The sequence below is a fragment of the Heterocephalus glaber genome, unplaced genomic scaffold (assembly GCF_053883595.1).
Source record: "Heterocephalus glaber isolate CG9 unplaced genomic scaffold, H.glaber_assembly_v1.0 deba00001553, whole genome shotgun sequence".
In the NCBI taxonomy this organism is placed as follows: domain Eukaryota; kingdom Metazoa; phylum Chordata; class Mammalia; order Rodentia; family Bathyergidae; genus Heterocephalus; species Heterocephalus glaber.
The window spans coordinates 5,781,677-5,801,748 of record NW_028258344.1 but is presented as its reverse complement, the minus strand read 5'-3'; the positions used below and the strand labels follow the sequence as shown (position 1 = coordinate 5,801,748).

The window sequence follows — 20,072 nt, the reverse complement described above, 5'->3', positions numbered from 1 at the left end:
TTTAAGCCAATCTTAAAAGATATACAGAGGTAGCTTTAGGCAGGTCTTAACTCTGAGTTGACTGAGGTTGGCATCGTGTTTTCACACATATCTAAGAATATGTTTTTGAAGCCCTCCCCCTGGGTAGTCATCTTGTCTTACCATTTTTTTCTATACTGAATCATGAATTCTTAAAACCTTCATTGATGAAAACACTTTACACATTATCTCATGCTTTGTTTTATCAATAATTGTTCACTTTGGTTGACTGATTCAAAAGCTAAAGAATGATATTTTACGAGGCAACTCAATTCATTTTCAGAAGTGTTAATTATTTTCATATTTTGCAATAAAATCTTATTTGCTGTACTTATTAGTTCTGGTCTCCAGCTCCCAGCCACTTACAGTAGTATATCTGACCCCTGATTCTTGCAGAAATCAACTAGTGTGTTCCTGCTTGTTTTCACACCCATATACTCAATTATTTCATGCACATCCCATCTAACATACAAATGACTGGAATAATTGACATTTCAAGAATCCTAGTTTAGCTATACAACTTTTTCCTACTGTAGGAAAGCTGTTTTATTCTTTTATTTTGGTACCAGTTCATTTCAGTTAACTGCTTTAGATGTCACCCCTGCATTCTTGCCCTCTTTGGTCCCACCCAATGATTACCCACCTCTGAATGACAATGAAGAAGTTTGTTGGTCAGATAGCAGGAGACTTTCCAAGGAATCTGCTGGTACCACCTGGTCACTCCTCCGCTCTACCAGTTATAAGTCCTGGCTGGAGCTAAGGCAGCATCATAAATAAGAAATCAAGGAAATGTTTTTGTTTGAGTGAATTCTAAACACTAGGGAACTTATTTGCTATGTTTTGATGTTAATTTTATAATGCATCAAATGACACATTTCTGATGTCCTTGAAAGTTTAATTAATATTTACTCTGTTGATTGACATTTTTGTAAGGAATTCTATTGAAAGGCAAAACTAAATCTGAGAAAACTGAAATAAGCAACCTAGATGAGAGGAAACATTTCATTATTTTATTAAGCAAACAAATAGCTGAAAGTCACATTAAGATGTTCTGCCAGACATATCAGTCCAGTGAAACCAGATCTTTCTTCTAGTCTTTAGAAAGAAACTGGAAGTTAATCCGTGATGAAGGCCTTGCAGTGATGGATAAAGCCAATGGTCTTTTCCTGCCTGAAGATGAAAACCTAAGGGAGAAGGGTGATTGGAGCCAGTTTACGCTGTGGCAACAAGGTGAGCTCCTGACTTCTAGATTGTTCTCTGCAGCCAGTGGCCTGAGGACAAGTGACAAGAGTCTTCTGTGATAGTTCCAGAGCTGGGATTCCTGAACTTAAGGGAGCCTGCCCAGAAAACCTAGATTTCTTGAAAGTATTCATTGCTTAGAAAAAATACATCGGAGCAATTTGTGTATATGTGCATATGTGTAGATGTATTGTATACACGTATATTTGCATAGAGGTATATAAGCAGAATTTTTACTTTTTCTGGTCTTTCTGAACATTAAATAATATGTAACTGACAGTGACCCACTGTGTAGGTTTAACTGAAAAGTCCACCAAGTGCATATCAGTGGCTTAGAAAAGAGCATCCCTGAGCCTCATTTGCATCTATAAAATATAGTTGATGCTACAAGGCAAAATGATATTGCCATGAATAAGAGATATCAGAAATGATAGCACACTAGAATAACAAAAGTCACTACTGAGCATGTTAAAGATAAGTGGTTCATGTCCAACTTTACCTTTTTTGAGTCTAACCCATACTCCTACGCATAGATGGAGCTCCAGTATATATGTTACATGAGTTAATGTATTTATTTTTTTAAAAGGAGCATTTAACTTTAAATCTTTCCAGTTCTTTTTGTTAACAGTAGCTCTGCTAGTAAGTTCATTTTGATGAGCAGACAGCACGTGCCACACATGTTTAGCTACACACACAAAAAAAAGAGTATAATGAGCAATCAGATTACATAATGGACAAGTAAGAACAGTGGCTTGTCTCAGTTATGCTTTTGGAATGCTGCAATGGAAGAAGGAGGTGAATTACTTCAATAATATTTTTAAGAATGTATCCATCAGGAAAGAGATCACATGATTTCAAGTGACCCTGTCAATTTTTTTTTTTTTTTTGTACCGGGGATCGAACTCGGGTCCTTGCACTTGCGCAGCAGGGAGTGAAACCACTGAGCTAAATCCCCAGCCCGACTCTGTCAATTTTTTTCCAACAAGAATTTTTTAAAGAAAGGTAAACCATCCTTAAATGTGCTAAATGCACATTTCCATGTGTTACATCACAAAAATGACTCGGTTCTTTCATCATTTAAGTGTTCATTTGTTGCTTCAAGTTCATTAATATTCTTTATGTTTTATAGAAGCTACCTGGCTTCCTAGGGCAGTGCTCCAAAATAGCACGCATCCTACGAGTAACACCAGTCTCTACTCCAGAAACTCTATTCTCTGCTAAACATAGGTGCTTGGATAAAGTTGAAATATGCAAAGATTTATAGAGATATAAAAATATTAATCAAGAAAGAAAATAAAAAATAGAGATTGTAATTTGGTTTGGCAAATTATAATTATAATTTTGGTTGGCAACATCTGACTTTAAATTTTCACTAGTTTGATTATACCTGATTTTCTATGAATTATTTGGAGTAATTTCTTATGTTGTTTTTTACTTTCTTTCTATAACAAAGTTCAATTTTGTTTTTAAAAAGTCATAAAATTACTTCTCACTTATCTTCTTTTGGTTATATTTTCTAATTCTTGCTTTTATGTTTTTTCTTTCTCTTCTTATACTTTGTGTTAGATATTTTTAGTCCTTTTAAACATTTTGATTGGGACTCCTTTGTACATTTATTTTTATCGATTCTTATCTGTTAATAAAAGCAACTAAGGCAATGGTCTGACTTCTAGATACAGCTTTGGATGCATTCCATAAACCATAATGTATGGTATTTTTACTGAGATATTGCCAAAAATAGACTGCATTTCTGTGCTGATTTCTATTTTAACACAAAATAACTTAGAGATGTGTGTGTGTGTGTGTGTGTGTGTGTGTGTGTCTGTCTGTCTGTCTGTGTTGAACATGTTTTCCAATCTGTTGGAGCTGCTTCATCTTTTAAAAACTAACTTCTACCTGAGTCTAGTGGTGTAGGCCTGGAAGACTGAGGCAGGGAGATCACAAGTCTGAGACCAGACTGGGCAATTTAGCAACTTGGAAAGGTCCTGTCTCAAAATAAAAAATAAAAAATCACTGTTCTGGGGATATAGCTCAGTTCAAATGCCCTGGGTTCAATCCCCAGTACCAAAATAATAATAATAACAAACTTCTAGTTTTATATTATTGCTACTAAAGACTATAATTCACATAGTTTCCCTTTTAGGAAGTCATTGAAGTTCCTTGTGGCCTTCTGTTTGTGGATTCTAGGCTTCTAGAAGGGATTCAGTAACTATTTTCTGGAAACAAATCAATAGTGTAAAAAATAATTTCCCCCATACTTTATTAGAATATGTTTTTTAGTATGTTTGCAGTGCATAGTAAATACTTTCATCGTGGGTAAACTGACATCATGGGTAAACTGATATATATGTGTGTGTGTGTGTGTGTGTGTGACATTATATATATATATATATATATATATATATATAATATCACAAGTTGGTCCTTTTCTCTTCCCCTTCCCCTCCTCTCCCATCTCCCTCCATTCCCAGATCCCTTTCGCATCCATTCAGAGGACCAACTCTTTGATTCATTGATCTTTTTATTATTTTTTTAGTTTAAATTCCCTTAATTTCCACTCTGATCATCATAATTTTTCTATTAGTTTTAGATTTGGATTTTCCACGTTTCTCTGGAACCTTGAGATGCATCCTTAGGTTATTTATTTCGGAGCAGTAACGTATCTTGCATAGAAGCAGGATGGCATCATTAAGGCAGATGTCATCTTGGGTGCTGTGGCTCAGAAACAGACAAGAGGAAATCCTGCAATGGAAGGATTTTGAGGAGAGGTGGGGCAGGGAGATGGTAGGGCAATTTGCTTAGCCACATCGAGGATCCAAAGAGGCCAATGAATATCTAGCTTAATAAAGACTGAAAGGCTGTCTAATTTAGTTATAAAAGCATGCTTCTAGATAGTTAAAGTAATGAAGCTGTAGCTGGAAGTTTTATTTGTAAAAAGTGAAATCATGGTAAGTTTACCCTATGGTCTGAATTGCGTCCCTGTAAAAGTTCATATGTTGAAGCCCTAACTTCCAGCAGGACAGTGTTCAGAGACAGGGTCTTTAAAGAGATAAATGATGTTCTTTCTGTATGATAGGGCTGTTATCCTTATAAGAAAAGGAAAAGAAACTAGGGGCATGCGGACACAGATTAAAAGGTTATGTAAGGATATAGCAAAAAGAAGCCCGTCCATGAACCAAAAGAGAGGCCTTAGAAGAAATCAAATCTGCCAACACCATAATCTTGGACGTTCAGCCTCTGAAAGTGTGAGAACACAAATTTCTGTTGCCTAAGCCACCCAGTCAGTGATATTTTGTTACAGCAGCCCAGCAGAGTAATAGTCTCTAAGTGGTATAATTGATGCTGATCCACATTCCTTTTTGAATGATCAGCTTTTTAGAATTGAAGAAAGAAAGACAGAATCAGCAAATATAAATGATTTTTTTCTTTACAGGTATGTTTTTAAATTGCTGTGTTCAAGGTCAGGGGACATAGCTCAGTGGTAAGAGTACTAGCATTCACAAGACCTTGGCTTCAATCCCCAGCAATGAAAAAAAATGTGTCTGTATTATGGAACATCCTGCTTTGCTCACATTTTAATATAGTCACCAACAAGGACTAAAATATGCAGTTTGGAAACATGCCACCCATGTGCAGGCACTTTTCCTTCTCTAGCCCATGGAAATCGGTGCTAACAGATCCTCTGTCCTTTCTAGATCAACTCAAGGTAAACCTCTGAATTCTTCTCAAGACAATATTGTTCTAGAAACCCAGTGTCAACTGATCAGTTGTGTAAAATGGATGTTTTTGTCATCCCAACAGTAGTACCTTGAAATTTAAGAACAATATAACCCAAGTTCATAGCTCCAAGAATGTCCCTCATAAGGTATATTCACGTATAAATGAAATATTCAAGTGATTCTTTCAGCTCTTCATTGGCTGTTAGATCTCTTCCCAGTGCAATTTCCCAAAGAAATAAAGAGTACTACTTCCTAAAATTTAACTTAAGTTTGCTATAAAATAATAAAACAACACAAAAGCCACTGAATTGCAAATGCTGGGCATTCCTCCTTCGGTTATGTTGAGTTAGTTGATTCTTTCCTGAGCTAATTTAAGATGTAACAAAGAAGAGAAATTATAGAGCCTGGAAACCACAATCCTAGGTTACAGTCCTAGGTTCATTCTTGTCAGCTACATAACGTGAGACTATCTCAGAGCTTCAAATTCTTCATCTGAAAATCAAAAATAAAATTTTTTTAATTTTAAAAATGAAATAAAAATAGTACCTAAAGTATAGGGTTGTAAGTAGGGTCAGTGAGTACTCAGTGAAAGATCTGACACAGTTTTCCAAGATATGACAGAGCTACTACTTTTCTGTTTTATAACAGTAGCACATTATGTGATTGTAATAGCAATGGAAATGTGTTTCCGGGTCCTGGCTAACAGCATGGTCCCTGAGTCCAGCGTGGCTGGATTGGAATTCCCAATTCTCTGTTCTGACATTTATTGTGTGACCTTTCCTGTGTGTCAGTTTCTGTCCTGTAAAATACAATGAGTGTCTCTCTTCATGGGTGTTGTAGACATCAGATGCATCAGCTAAGCGCGCAGAGCTGCTCCAGGCCCTTGGTAAGCACTGGCAAAGCATTGCTTGGGCCCCTCTGATCATGTGTGCATACGTAAAACCACCAGTGCAATCTACAAGTGTTGAGTCTTTACTTCACAGCTCTTTCCCTGGGGAGAATCTATATTTTCAGACTAGAAAGAAAACACAAGTCAAGTATTTATTATCTGAAATGCTTGACACCAGATGTGCTTCAAATTTAGGGGTTTTTTTCCAGATTGTGGAACATTTGCATAGACTTTACCAGTTGAGTATCTGTGATCCAAAAGACTGGTCCAAAATTTAAAATGTTTTCAGCATTATTTTGATACTCAGCAAGTTTTAGATTTTGGATTTTCAAATTAGAGATGCTCGACCTGTGTGTGTCTAAAGGGCCAGAGGTGCTCTCTAGTCCAATCCTGAACAACTAGAAATCCTACCAACAATTTATTTAGTTGTCTGTTTATTACCTACCATCCAGGTGAGGCGAGGCGTACCTGTTCTAGTACCATCGGTCAGCCCTTACCACTGTGCTTGTAGGACATCTACCAGGCTCGGGTTGCTTTTTAAGCCACCACCAAGCTTCACTCAGCCACTGCCTGGGTAGCGCAGAATCCAGAATTATGGACTCTTGCCACGGTATGCCCTGGCCCTGCACATGGAAAGACCCAGAAGGCTAGGGCTTAAAAATGCTTCATGCAGGCGTATACACTTGTATAGTATTTGTTCAAACTGACATTTATTATTCAGTTCATTTGAAGTTCTCCCTCAAAACTAAAAATAATAACTAACATTTTATTCAATTAAAAGGCAAAAAGATCACTTAATAAAGGCTAATATAGATTTATGATTTTTCTGACATATTGAGGCCCACTTGACTGGAGCACATACCTTTAAATTCCATCTCTTGTAACTCTGATTTTATTCTCGCTATATGATTATCTTAGTACACAAGTAGCATTCATGAAATAAAATTAAACTCAGCTGTAGATGTAGCAATCCTTTGTGAGAATTTTGAATAGGGAATTAAAGTGTTTCTATCTTCTAAAGAGACCATTGTTTTACTCCCCCATGAGAGCATATAATATTGCATACATTCTGGGCACATATTCCCCCAATAAATAGTAATTTTGTAGAGTGTGAAGAAATTTGCATCATCCAGGATTCTTACAGCTATGTTCCAGAATCTGTATTCCTGGTAGAATTACTCATAGATAACATGTCGCCAAAACCTGTTTGTCCTCCTCTTCATTTAAATGTCATTCTTTATCAACACTTAAAGGATGATCTGTACATTGAGAAGACATTAAATTCCAATTAAAAATAGTGTTTTGTAACTCTTTGATATAATCCCAGAAATGCATTTTAGGTTAGATATACAATGTAAGGTATTTTTGTTCCTTATGGGATTATTAGTTTCCTGTGGCTACCAAATTACCACGAACTCAGTGACTTAAATATATGCACATTTATTATTTTATAGTTCTAAAAGTCAGAAGTCTCTATGGGTCTTACTGGGCTGAAATCAAAGTGCCATTGTTTGGGAGGCTCCAGCTCCTGGAGGCTCTCCTTGTTCCTTGGCTTGTGCTCCTCTTCCATCTTCAAAGCCAGCCGTGGTCAGTAGGCCTTGCTTACTCTGTACTAATCTGAGTCTTCCTCCTCCTTTTCTCACATCCTCAGACCCTATGATTACACTGGGCCCATGCAGTTAAGCAGGATAATCTCCTTATTTTATGTTCAACTCACTAGAAATCTCAGGGCCATCTGCAGTCTTAATTCCTCCTTGCCACAGAATGTAACATATGCACAGGATCCTGGGATTGCAGTGTGGAGGTCTTTGGAAAGGGCCATTATTGCAACTGTCACATTAAGTACTCACCATGTACCTTGCCCATTAACTACCCTTAGTTTAACAGTCCAACGCTGATAGAGAATTCAGGTCCTTGTTCTGCTAGTCATTGTCTATTATCTTTTTGTGTTTACCTTGGCCTTCTCATTCCTGCAGTAAGAAAAACTATATATATTGTCCAAATGGGATGAATTTAGCCTTATTGTGATTTGTATGTTTGTTTGTTTGTTTGTTTGTTTCTAGATGGAGTCTTACTATGTTGCTCTGTTGCTCAACCTGGTCTCAAATTCCTGGGCTCACGTGATCCTGACTGTGAATCAGTCTCCGGAGTAGCTGGATTATAGGCTCATGCCACAGTGCCCAACTTGAGACTTGTTTCTAACAGTAGTTTTTGTCATTTACTGTTCTAGGAAGAAAAAATGAAAATGCCTGTAAAGGAGCTCCTAAAACCTGCGCTTTACTAGAAAAGTTCCCTGAGACAACAGGATGTCGAAGAGGACAGGTACCCAAAGTGTTTTTAGCACTCAGGGACGAAGTTGTTGAGAATGAGCAAGAGCTGACCTGTACAAATAAATGATTATTTCCTTTGTCCCAATGAATGCCTCTTTTCTGTCACTCAGTTTTTAGTGAAACGTAATCTCGTGTTGCTGGTATCAGAATCAAGGGTAGAAAATATTCAGTGTTTATCACTTTGTGCATAATTTGAGTGCTTATTTTTATCCCTTTCCCAAAGAATAAGATGTGTATATAAATCTTGAATCTCACAAAGGCTGTAATCCAAACTGGCAGTAATTTTGTACTGTCATATTAATTAAGCAATTTCTCCACACCTTGATAAAAGGCTAAATGAGTGTCATGTTTTCTGTGCAGATCAAATATTCTGTCATGCACCCTGGAACACATGTGTGGCCACACACGGGACCTACCAACTGCAGGCTCCGAATGCACCTGGGTTTGGTGATACCCAAAAATGGCTGCAAGATCCGATGTGCCAATGAGACCAAGTATGTTTCCCGCATCACTTCCTCACATCCATCACGTGGGTGCTCATGATTATAAAGCTATGTTCAGTGGGGTTATCTCTCTTCCTTTGTAACCAGAGTAGACTGAACCAGAGTAATGTTAATAGAGACTCTTAACTCTGTATCCCTTCTTTGTGCTTCATTTTAGTCTGGAGACACTGCCCAATTCTAGGGTGGCCCTCCTTAGCATTTCTCCCCATAGCATCCCTCTGGCTGTGAGCCTTCTTGCTTCTCTCTCTAGGTGGACAAACTTGCATTCAGAGTCAGCTAACACGTAATAAGTCCTGTACATATATTACACATTGTACTTGGGGTTTACAACTTGAACTATTCATAAATACAGCAAGTCCCTTTTCCTGTAGAAAATGCCCCATGATGTTTCTTTTTTGCTTGAGAGGAGGCTTCATGGTGTGATAGAAGCCAGCTGTCTTTTCCAGATCCTGGCTCTGCCACCCAATCTCATGTAACCTTGGCCAGTTCCTTAATCCCCTCAAATCTCAGACTTGCTTATAAAGTTGGCAGTGACACTATTTTGCAAAGCTGTTGTATGGATTAAATGGAGTGATGCTGATGGGGCACTTAATCCATGCTCTGACATCAGCGGGATGTTAGGGCTCTTTCTCCCCGTGTTTTTTCCTTACCTATCATGGCAGATTTATTCAAAATACGCTTGCTCTGACTACTTGCTTGTTATCCTGATACTTGCTTTCTCGGACATGCCCATCTCTTAATTATCAAAAGTAAACTTATTACTAAGATCCAATTTATTCTCACAAAAATAGAACCAATCTTCTGATTTCCTAGAATCACATGGTGTATCTCCTCAGTGATCCTGCTATCTACTACTATTTTCTATTAATTACTATTTTATTAGCCTGATCTCCACAATAAGCAGTGAACTCCTAGAGTTCAGAAATCAAGAGTTTATCTTCTTAGGCTTTCCTTATTGCCCTTATTAGAGGTCAGAATGGTGGCTGAGTGTTCCAAGTTGTTCGATTGGTAATTGCCAGATCCCTGGCCTGGCTTGGCACCACAGCACCGGGTGCTTTGGGGGAAACAGAGGCATCAGATGGGGCTTTCCTCTCCCACAGGTCCTCCGGTTGGGAAGATCAAGTGCCTTGTGAACTGCTGGAGATAGATAAAAACAACGGAGATGAGTCAGTGGGCAGGGGGACCTCACTTGCAAATGAGGTTTGGGAATCATGACGGTGGTGGTTTTTAAAGACAAGATGGATTTGAACATTAAAAACTGAGAGACATTCAGAACATTCCAGAACAGTGTCTGTAAAAGTACAGAGACCATACATTATAGGCCAAATATGAGAAATACTGAGTGGTTCTGCAGCCAGGAGTGGAAGGATCCTAAAGAATGCAGCCACTAGTACCAAGCTGATGGCATCAGACCTCTGTTAGGAAGTTATAAAAGCCAAGTGTGAATCTGATGGGAAGAGATGGAAAAACTGTCAAAAGGCTGCCATAGTGACACTCCTGAGGGACAAAAATAACTGCAATTGGGGTGCCAGAAAGAAATAGAGAGTGAAAAGCAGATGGAGGAGATGCAGATCTCCAAGTGAATCTTAGGTGCGTGGTAAAAGGATGGAGGAGTCAAAGATGGCGCTGCAATTTCAGTCTATGGTGGGTGGAAGGGCAGTGATGCCCTGGCACACGTTGGGAACTTAGGAGGCATGATGAAAGTTTAGGGAAAGGAACATGAATCAAGTGTTTATATATTTTATTAGGTTGTTATTGGAACCCAGTGGTAGAAGTATCCATGAATTGGCTGGAAATAAAGGTCTGACATTCAGGGAGAAGTCAGAACTAGAGATAGAGATCAGAGAGGCAGGCTGAGCAGGAGCTTCCAGAGGAAGCTTGAGAGCAAGTGAGTGATGGGGAAAATGGAAATAATCTATGAAAGGATCTCACCAAGCCTCACTAAGGCCTCACCAAAAATTCAGTTTGGATCTACAAGGTTTCTCTGCCAAAGAGGAAAGGGGCAGGAGCATGGCAGGGAACTAGGGTATGGGAGGATGCTGGGGAGGCACAGACGGACACACCAAATTCCTGGGGCTCAAATAAGACCAGGAGGATAGCTGGGCATGGTGGGTCACACCTATAATCCCAGCACTTGGGAGGCTGAGGCAGGAGGATCGCCATGACTTTGAGGCCAGCCTGGGCTGCATAGTGAGTGCAAGGCCAGCCTGACCTACATGATGAGGTCCTGTCTCAAAAAACAAAAAACAAAACAAGGAGGCAGTAAACATGGAGAACGCAAGGCCTTGTTTTAAGTACTATGTACGGTTTTAGAACTTACCTGTTCACTTTATGTCTCTTGCTCACTTATGCTGCTTCCTTTCTTTCTCCATCTCTCCCTCCCTTTCTCCCTCCCATTCAGGCTTTGCTGCCTGCCATGCTGGGCTTCCTATCTGTTCTCTATTCTGTTTGTAGATATTTGAAGTGAAAACACTTGGTAAAAATCCCCTTAGGCACAGACAGGGAGAAGGAAGATGTAAACCTTAATCCTTTTTTTTTTCCTTTAGTACGTTTTAATTTATTTAAAAGTTGGGTTTCATTGTGTTATTTTTATACATACACATAACATTTTGATCATATCCAACCTCCATTGCCCTCCCTTGCATCTTCTATCCCCTCTTCCTTACTCCCTTCCTTTTCTCTAATAATAACATCCCTTCTACTTCCATGCCATCTTTATTTTTTTCTTTTCAATAAATTCCATATATTAAGGAAAATATGCAATATCTTTCCAAGTTTGGCTATTTTGCTTAACATGATGCAGTTCCATCCACTTTCCAGCAAATAAGATAATTTTATTCTTCTAAGTGGCCCGAGGTAAAAGAGAATGCCCAGGTTGGAAAAACAACCTGGCAGGATCAGGGAAGCAGGGGGACAGTGCCAGAGGCTCAAACAAGAAGTCACAGAGAGCTCAAAACCCTGAGAGACAGGCTCCAGCTACAAACCTGGAGGTGCCTTCCTCACCCCAGGCTCCCTGCAAGCACTTCATGACCACACTTGATCATGCTACAGGAAACCACTGCCAAGCCCTCCGCTGAAGTTTAAAACCCTTTTAGGCCAACAGTCTTCCCCTATGAGAGGTCCCACGGCTCGCTCAGAGGGGAATCTCAAATAACAACATTAACTTGGCAGCCCCTCAGTTTTGCTGTGCTAAAATACAACCTACTTCATGTGATAGGAGGGAGCTGCTGAGAACAATAATTTTCAAATGATATATTCTTTTTGCAAATTCATGGTCATTATTAAAAAATACTTGCCATCTACCTGCGTATTATGGGGCCATGGAGGCAATTTTGTAGGAGATGAAATGCTTGATGTTCTCTCATCCCTGAAGAGCCAGGGAGCATTGACATGCTGGTCAGCAGCCCTTCTCCTTGTCCCTCCTATTTACAGCACAGCATGCTATGTTACACATCCTTAATAACCCTTAACTTGGTGGTAGTTGGGTTGGGCTTAGTACTTGATTACAAAAATAGCACTTTTCATAAGAGAAATGAGTCAATTAATTTAAGTGTTGTGTAATGTTTATCATGAAAATACCTAGATTTCTAAATAGTGGACAGTTTGTTAACTCTGAGAAAAAAAGTTTGATATGAAATCAGGAAGTTTAATGAGGTAGTTGTAGAAGTATTATAACTGAAACACACACACCAAGAAATCAGATTTCCTTGTGCTAGGTAACAAGAAACAAGTTTTCAGAGCATCTCACCTTCCAAAAGAGTAGGTTACTTGTAGAAATTTGTGCCCTGTAGCTCTCAGGAATTAATAATCAGACTTTTATTTCTCCATAGCCATGAGATTTTTTGATAGGGTGTTTGTTGTATAAATACTCCATCTTGGCAAAACATAGCACAGCTGTCTTTATCTGACAATGAGCTTGCAGGTAAGCAATCTTTACACTATTTTAAAAAATGATCATTTTAGATTAACATGCCTTCAATTCCAAAACTAATACATGTTCCTTGTACATAATTTAGAAAACACAGAGAAGCATAATTTTAAAAAAAGAATTTTCCTTTGTCCCAATATCCAGAAATATTGCCCAGATACCTTTCACTGTCTCCAAATGTACATTCACAATGGTGGAAATTATAGAAATAATTATGTTGTCCCAATAATATAGCTGAACCAAGCACAATTCTAAGCATTCCACATATATTAACTCATTAATCCTAGCAATGTACTAAGCTATGTACTTAGGATTATTAAAATCTTATTCTACAGCTGAGGAATCTGAGATAGATGAATATAAGTTTTGCACAAGGCTGATACTTCTATTTTCTCATACTGTCATAACAAAATACCAAAAACAAGATTGCTTGAAAGCAACAGTAATTTATTCTGGAGACCAGAGGCTGAAATCCAGGTGTGGGCAGTGTTGGTTCCTTTTGGAGGCCCTGGAGGAGAATCCTTTATTCTTCCTGAGCTTCTAGTGGCTTCTGGCTGTCCTTGGTGCTCCTTGGCCTATAAGGTATCACTCCCAGTACCTGCCTCTGTGTTTACTTCCTCCCTGTGTCCTCTCCTCTTGGATAAGGTCATTTATCATTGGATTTAGGGACCACTCTAACCCTGGATGATCTTGTATCAAAATCATAAATTGGATTACATCTTCAAAGATGCTTTTTCAAAATAAGGTTCCAAGTAGATAGATCTTTTTGGGGGACAGTTGATCATTCAGCCCACTGCAATATTAGAATCGAGGTCCTATCCAAGGCATTCTGGTTTTAAAACACTTGTATGTTTCTAGACCCAACCCCCCAGCCATCCTATATATAGCTTTTGGGGATTTGGGAAATAATGCTGTTGTTTTCAAAATAGGATCATGCTATACTCTCAAGGTGATTGTTCCAAGAACTGGTTTTTATTTCCAGACAATTGGGTAATAAGCAGGGAAAGCAGCTAGAGAGTCTCCATATCTGATCCTATGGTCTGGCACCCCACCCATGCCCTACTTTGTGGACTGCGTGTAAGATGAGCTCATTGGCAACATTGATCCAGAGCTAAATAAACTTGAGCCAGTGGATGCCCTCAACAAGTGGAAATTAACTGTCGCCCTGTGGAGTGGCTGCCTTTTGTGAGCTTTGGAGATTCCAAAGAGGAATTCCTTTTGTTGACTCCCCGAGGGGCCTTTCCAGAATACTCTGGACTATGATGAGAGAATGCCCTGTGACCTCGAAGCTTTCCTGGAGTCTCAGCATTACTTCCTACAATTGCCAGCCAGAAACATTGGACAGGACTGATGGACATCTAGGAAGGCCCACATTGGCCTTTGTGTCATTAAATGACAGATTGAAGAAATGAATTGGCCATCATTTAATTTCTATAGTGCTGTTGAAATAATGGCTTTCCCCGTATGCCTCAAGCATTTTATAGCATGTATTTTCATTAATCTCCCAAGACTCCAATTAGGAATATTATGTGAAAGTCATGTTTAAAAAATTAACAGTTTAGAAAAAGCTTTGATATGTTTAATCCACCATATATTGTTCATAGAAAATATTTGTTTTGTTTTCATAAAGTATCCAGAAGATAAAACTAGGTCTTAAAATTTTCAGTTCACATTATAGAAGCTGTGAATTACCAAATCATTTAAAACAAAGTACTTTCCCGGAAATCATAGATCTGTCCCAGGAGATTAATCTCTCTTCCATTTGTGTTGTAATGTGACTTTATCCATAGGTCACCACTATTGCCTGCCCATCCGGGCCTATAGAACAAAAGGGCATTTTCTTTAGCTCGATGTGATATTTTCCTGGAGGTTTGTCATTGTTAAATAGTAGCATCTTGTCCTCTTTGTTCCTGCATTGGATCAACTTGGGCAGCTAAACACTTCAGTAAAGTGTGTGAGCCCCTGTCCTGTTTAGTTTGTTTATAGCTGTTCCTACTACAAACAGAAGCCGCTCCGGTGCGGATCTGGACCTCCACAGGGAGTAGCAATTCCCATATTGAAAACGGACTGCATTCCAGATACTTGTTAGTTGTTAGTTGGGAAACTGGAGTCCATTTTTCTAGGGCAATAGTGAATGATGTGAAGGTTCCCGAGTCAGCCCCTAAGTACTTTTTAACTCACAAGATCTGTGCTCAAATCCTTGTTTTCTCTTATTAAATGTAGTTTTAGATAAACTGGTACAACCTGGGTAAGCCTCAGTTCCCTCATCTGTAAAACTGGAAGAATAAATGTGTTCTTGTAGTTTTGAGTATTAAAGCAGTCCACATAAAACATTCAGAACTGTATTTACAAAGGACTATGTGGTAAATGCACTCTGTATATTTGAACTTTTATTATTCTCTTGTCTGGCGCTGCAGAAAGGGGAACATCTGTTCTTTATGTTCCAAGATGTGAGACCAAGCACTCCTACCAAATTGGAGATGTTTCTTGCCACTTGGAGTGTGAATTCTGACAGTGATGAGAACAGGAGGTTTAGGGAGTTAGGAAAGAAAACAAAATAGGAATTGGGAGGTACGTGGGGCTAGTGCTGGTGAAGAAATGCTACAAATGGCTGTGAATTGGTAGGCCTGAGGCTGGGAGGGAGCTGCAGAAGAAGGCAGGGCCGGGGTGCAATCGGCTGTTCTCTCCCCAATTCACATTTCTCCTCTTCTCTGCCGGGGACCCACCTTGAAACCAGAGGTATATGGTGGGGTCATCCCATCTCTGTAGCCCCTGTGCTTTCCCTCCTCTCCTTGTTTTCCTTCTCCTTCAGTGATTTTGTCTGCATACAGATCCTCTGCTACTGGTCACAGAAATCAAAAGCCACAGAATGAGACAGTGCAGGGGTTTGACACTGGCTAATCTGAACCCTCAGGCCTAGCCCGAAACAGACTCCATGTGGTACCCTAGCTGGAAGGCTGTACCCACGAGGGGCTGCGAGACAGGCCTCTTAACAGGGAGCTTTGTGAATTCCCACTATAAAGTCTTCTGGGAGAAGAGGTCCTTTGTGAACTTAGCCATTCTTTATCGGACCTTTTTTTGTGTGTGTGCTGGAGATTAAACTCAGGGCATATGCTAAGCAGGCACTCTACCCATCCAGTACACTTCCAGCTCTGTAATACTTTGACCTTAAGCAAAATGGCAAATGCTGTGCACATATCTCAGATGAAAGATTGTTAAAAATCTTGTGAAATGTACTATGAAGAATAAAGTCCTAACCAAGAACTTAGCTCGGAGAATTAAGAAAATTTTAGCCCTGAAAGGAGCCTTACAGGCTAACTTGTCTGTTTCCAGTGGGGAAACTGAGGATCATAGACGAAGTTCTTTGCCGATGAGACCATGAACAGTCAGAAAAGAGCACAGGTGTACTATCTTCCAGAGCAATGCCTTCTCCAGAGACAGACAGAGAGAGAGAGAGACAGAGAGAGAGAATTTGTGTGTGTTCTAGGAGGGAAGACACAAGAGGTAGTGCAGTTTTGAATTTCATTTACAGTGGGTGCCAGGGGCTCCAATGGAGTGAAAACTAGAGAACTTCAGTAAATCAGGATTAATAAGAGCTGTGTATTCCCCTCAGCCTGTTTAAATGCCATATAGTACATCTCATCTGCAGATGCTAAGAATATGCCCTAGGACCATGACCTTGACCTAAAGTGTTTGGCCATAATGAAACAAACCTAGGCACTTTCTGCTTTGTCCACAGAATCAGCCTATCACTCAGACCTCGACTTGTCTCTGTGTGATTTTTTTTTTTGTAGGAAAGCAACAGCTATGTCATTTACCTACATCAGAGCATTTTAACAAAGATCACTGGGGTGTCATCCATAGAGTTTTCAATGAGAACTCTGTAAGCAGCTTGTGTCCTTAGCCTTATCAAGATTGATAGTAATTCCATTACAAAATTATAGCTATTAGATATGCCCTGCCACCATTATATCATTATTATAAATTATAATTATAATGATTTGAGAAATAGAGGGAATGTATGTAATATTACTTTATCTCATGACCACAATCCTTTTATCTTTTGGCAAACTAGAAAAAGGCTTTTTTCTCTTAATGGTAGAACAGTTTAACAGGAAGCCAGGGTGACCATCTAGCCCCTTCCACTCCCAGTCCTGTTGTTCTGAGACACCCTTTTGGCTCTTTCAATGTCATGATTTGATTGTAATGTAATCATATTTGTTGGAGTTGTGCTCACAAAGCATGTGTTTTGAAAACTCTTTGTATTCCAAAGGTTTCATTCAGGAGAGATCTCCAGACCTTTGACATCTTTATGGTCTGTCTGTTTTTGTTGTGTGAAACAGTTACCCTTTCCCAGGCAGGTGATATATCTCTAGTTTAACCCAAGAGTCACTTGGGTCTGTATGTGGCTTCGATGAGGTTGTATTGTCTGTCACTTTGCCCCTTTAAGTTAATTGTGGCTCTCCTTTTACTCATTCTATCCTGACAATTGTCGAAAAGCATCGTTTTTAAGTATTCAGAAGGAATCGGTATTAAAGAATATTAAGTAATTATCTTTCTGTTTTCTTGGGAAAACGTGTAAAAGAAAATTAAAGGAAAAATATAAATGTAACAAGAAACACTTCCTCATAGAATGTTATGTCCCAATTAAAACCACTTAACAACAACCCTTTGCAATACCTTCTAGATTTCTTCTTTAAAGTATTAGCTAATTGGGCCGGGGATTTAGCTCAGTGGTTTTGCCACCTGCTGCACAAGTGCAAGGACCCGCATTCAAAAAAAAAAAAATTAGCTAATTAATGGTTTACACTAGTCCTCATTTGACATTATATATATGAAAAGCCACAGCCAGTGATTCTTAAATTCTACTCTTACATAGTAGTATTCTATAAGTGACCTGTGTACCAGTGCTAATAGATTTGCCAATTCACAGGGAACTTAAATTAATGAATGAAATGTTTAAGGTTTTTAAACATTTCTAAATCTTTGGCTTTGTTACACCTATCAGAATCTAATAAAAAATATCATTTTCTACAATCTGGACTTTTCTATTTAGTTATTTTAATTACTTCCAGTGTTTTAATAACTTTCAGAGTCTGTGCCACCAAAAAGCTTTGGGAATCATTTCTCATTGCTGCAGAAAATATATTTCACAGGTTTATAAAAATCTGTAAAGTTTTTTTTACATTTCATCCTATTGGAAGTTTTCAGTTTCCTCAAATGAAGGTAGATTTTATAAACGATGAAAGGTAAATCTTGGTAATGTTATATCACTATCCAACATTTCAACTCTTTATTTTCTATCTTTTCCCTCTTTTTTCTATATTTTCTTCTGTTTTATAATCTCTATAATTAATGGAATTTCTGCTATATCCCAAACGTATGCTCATTGATCTCTCATCTGTGCAAATGAAAACACAGACTCAAATATTAAGTACACATGGCCCTCAGCAATGGTTCAACTTTTGATTTTCAACTTTATGATGGTATAAAAAAGGTACATATTCAGTAGCAACTGCATTTGAACTTTGAAATTTTCCTGGACCAGCAACATGTGGTTTGATACTGTATTGATGATGGGCAGTGGCAGTGAGCCACAAGTCCCAGTCAGCCTCACAAGCACAAGGGGAAGCCACTGCCACAATCCAGTATACTGTGTGACCAGCATGCTTTAGATATAGGTATTCAGTAAATTTCATGAAATAGTCAACACACACACATGCGCGTGCGCATTTTTGGAGCCGGGATCACATTGTGTTGCCCAGGCTGGCCTCAAACTTTTGTTCCTCCTGATTTAGCTTCTGGATAAGCTGGGATGCTGGAACTGTAGATATGCACTTTTCCTCCCAGGTAGCACTTTATTATAAAATAGGCTCTGTATTAGGTAAACTAACATAAGTGTTCAGAGCATGTTTAACGTAGGGTAGGCTAAGCCTACCTTGGTGATACTCGGTGGTTAGATTTTTTAAAGGCATTTTTTATTGAAGTTGTTTTCAGTTTACAGTGGATTAGCAGGACACAAGCCCATCATAAGTCAAGGAGTGTCAACAATTTGCCCCGGGTTACATTGGTAATAAGCGCCACGACCAAGAGCTTTTAGTCTGCTTTAGTCCCTGTAAATCCTCGCTTTTCCATTGTTACTATACTGCTTGCTTCTCCTCACTTCTGTTCTACCGCATGTTGCACTTTGCTTTTCCCTTTGCATTATTTAACTGTAATAAAATACACATATCATAAAAGTAACCATCTTACCTCTTTTTAAAGGTGTGCTTTAGAGGCATTAAATTCAGTCACATTATCCAACCATCACTATCATCTACATCCAGAACTCTTTTTGTCTTGTAAAACTGGAACTCTGCCTCCATTAAGCAGTGATTATTCCCTGTTTCTTTTCCCTCCATTTCCTGGCAGCAACCTTTCCACTTTCTGTCCCTATGAATCTGACTACTCTAGGAATCATACAGTATCTGCCCTTTGTGATTGACTTCACTTAGTATAATGTCCTCCAGGTTCACTCCTGTTGCAGCAGAATTTCCTTCCTTTTTAAGGCTGAGTGCTGTTCCATTGCATATGCACACCACTTTTTGTTTATCCATTCATCTGCAAATGGATGCTTCAGTTGCTTCCATCTTTGGGCTGTTGTGACAGTGCTGTTGTTCCATGGTGAACATGAATGGCCATTCCTTTTGAGTGCATCCTTTCCTTCTGCCTGTACTGTAGGCTTATCTGTGGCACTGTAGACATTGCTTAATCTCCCCTGACAACACTGAGACCTAGCAAATGACCTCATGCCTGGTCAGCCCTGGGTCATTTCCCCCTTTACTGGGGAGGGGGGAGTGGTCAGGTTTTGGTTTTATTTTTTTAGCTTTGCCTTTCTTTTTAAGCCTAGTTATGCATGATAATGAATGCCTACTCTGTCATTCATTCCTGAGTCTGTCTTTCTGGCCTTTGTTACCACTGGATGAAGCTCTATGGGAACTCTTTATACCTTCAGAGGAGTTGTGTCAAACAGGCAACCAACACATGCACTGAATGTAAGACAATAGGCTAGAGGTGTGAGACAGTACATAGACAAGGAGAATGGACAGATAGATTGCAAAAGTAGAGGTTTGGTTCCCCAGTTTAGTGAGCTTCTAACTTGCACATATTCATTACTTGATCAATTACTTCAAATGACTTGGAAATTTTCTTAGATTGCTTCAATATATTTCTGCTGAAAGAATTTGCTTTCCCTCCCATCCACCCACCCTGGAACATTTGGAAATTGACTGGAAACAGTTCTGGTTGTTGTAACTGGTATGGGTCCCGTGGGTGGAGGACAGGGATGCTGCTAAACATCTCAGTGCACAAGACAGCAGACAATGAGCCTGGTGCAGATGTCAGTAGGGCAAAGGTCACAAGACCCTGCAGTGTCACTCAGTTAATATTAGTTAATCGTCTAGTAAG

At 39.1% G+C, this 20,072-nt stretch overlaps 1 protein-coding gene across 18 annotated transcripts in view; it reads left to right on the top strand.

Moving 5' to 3' along the window:
• The window catches only part of Asph (aspartate beta-hydroxylase), a 233,520-nt gene that overhangs the window by 209,385 nt on the left and 4,063 nt on the right, over positions 1–20,072 (top strand). For all 18 annotated transcript variants that reach the window (XM_087190370.1, XM_087190372.1, XM_087190376.1 and 15 more), the window contains 3 exons: positions 1,113–1,248; positions 8,096–8,187; positions 8,556–8,689. In XM_087190370.1, the coding sequence (XP_087046496.1) occupies positions 1,113–1,248; positions 8,096–8,187; positions 8,556–8,689 (362 nt within the window). The remainder of the gene's footprint in view (positions 1–1,112; positions 1,249–8,095; positions 8,188–8,555; positions 8,690–20,072) is intronic.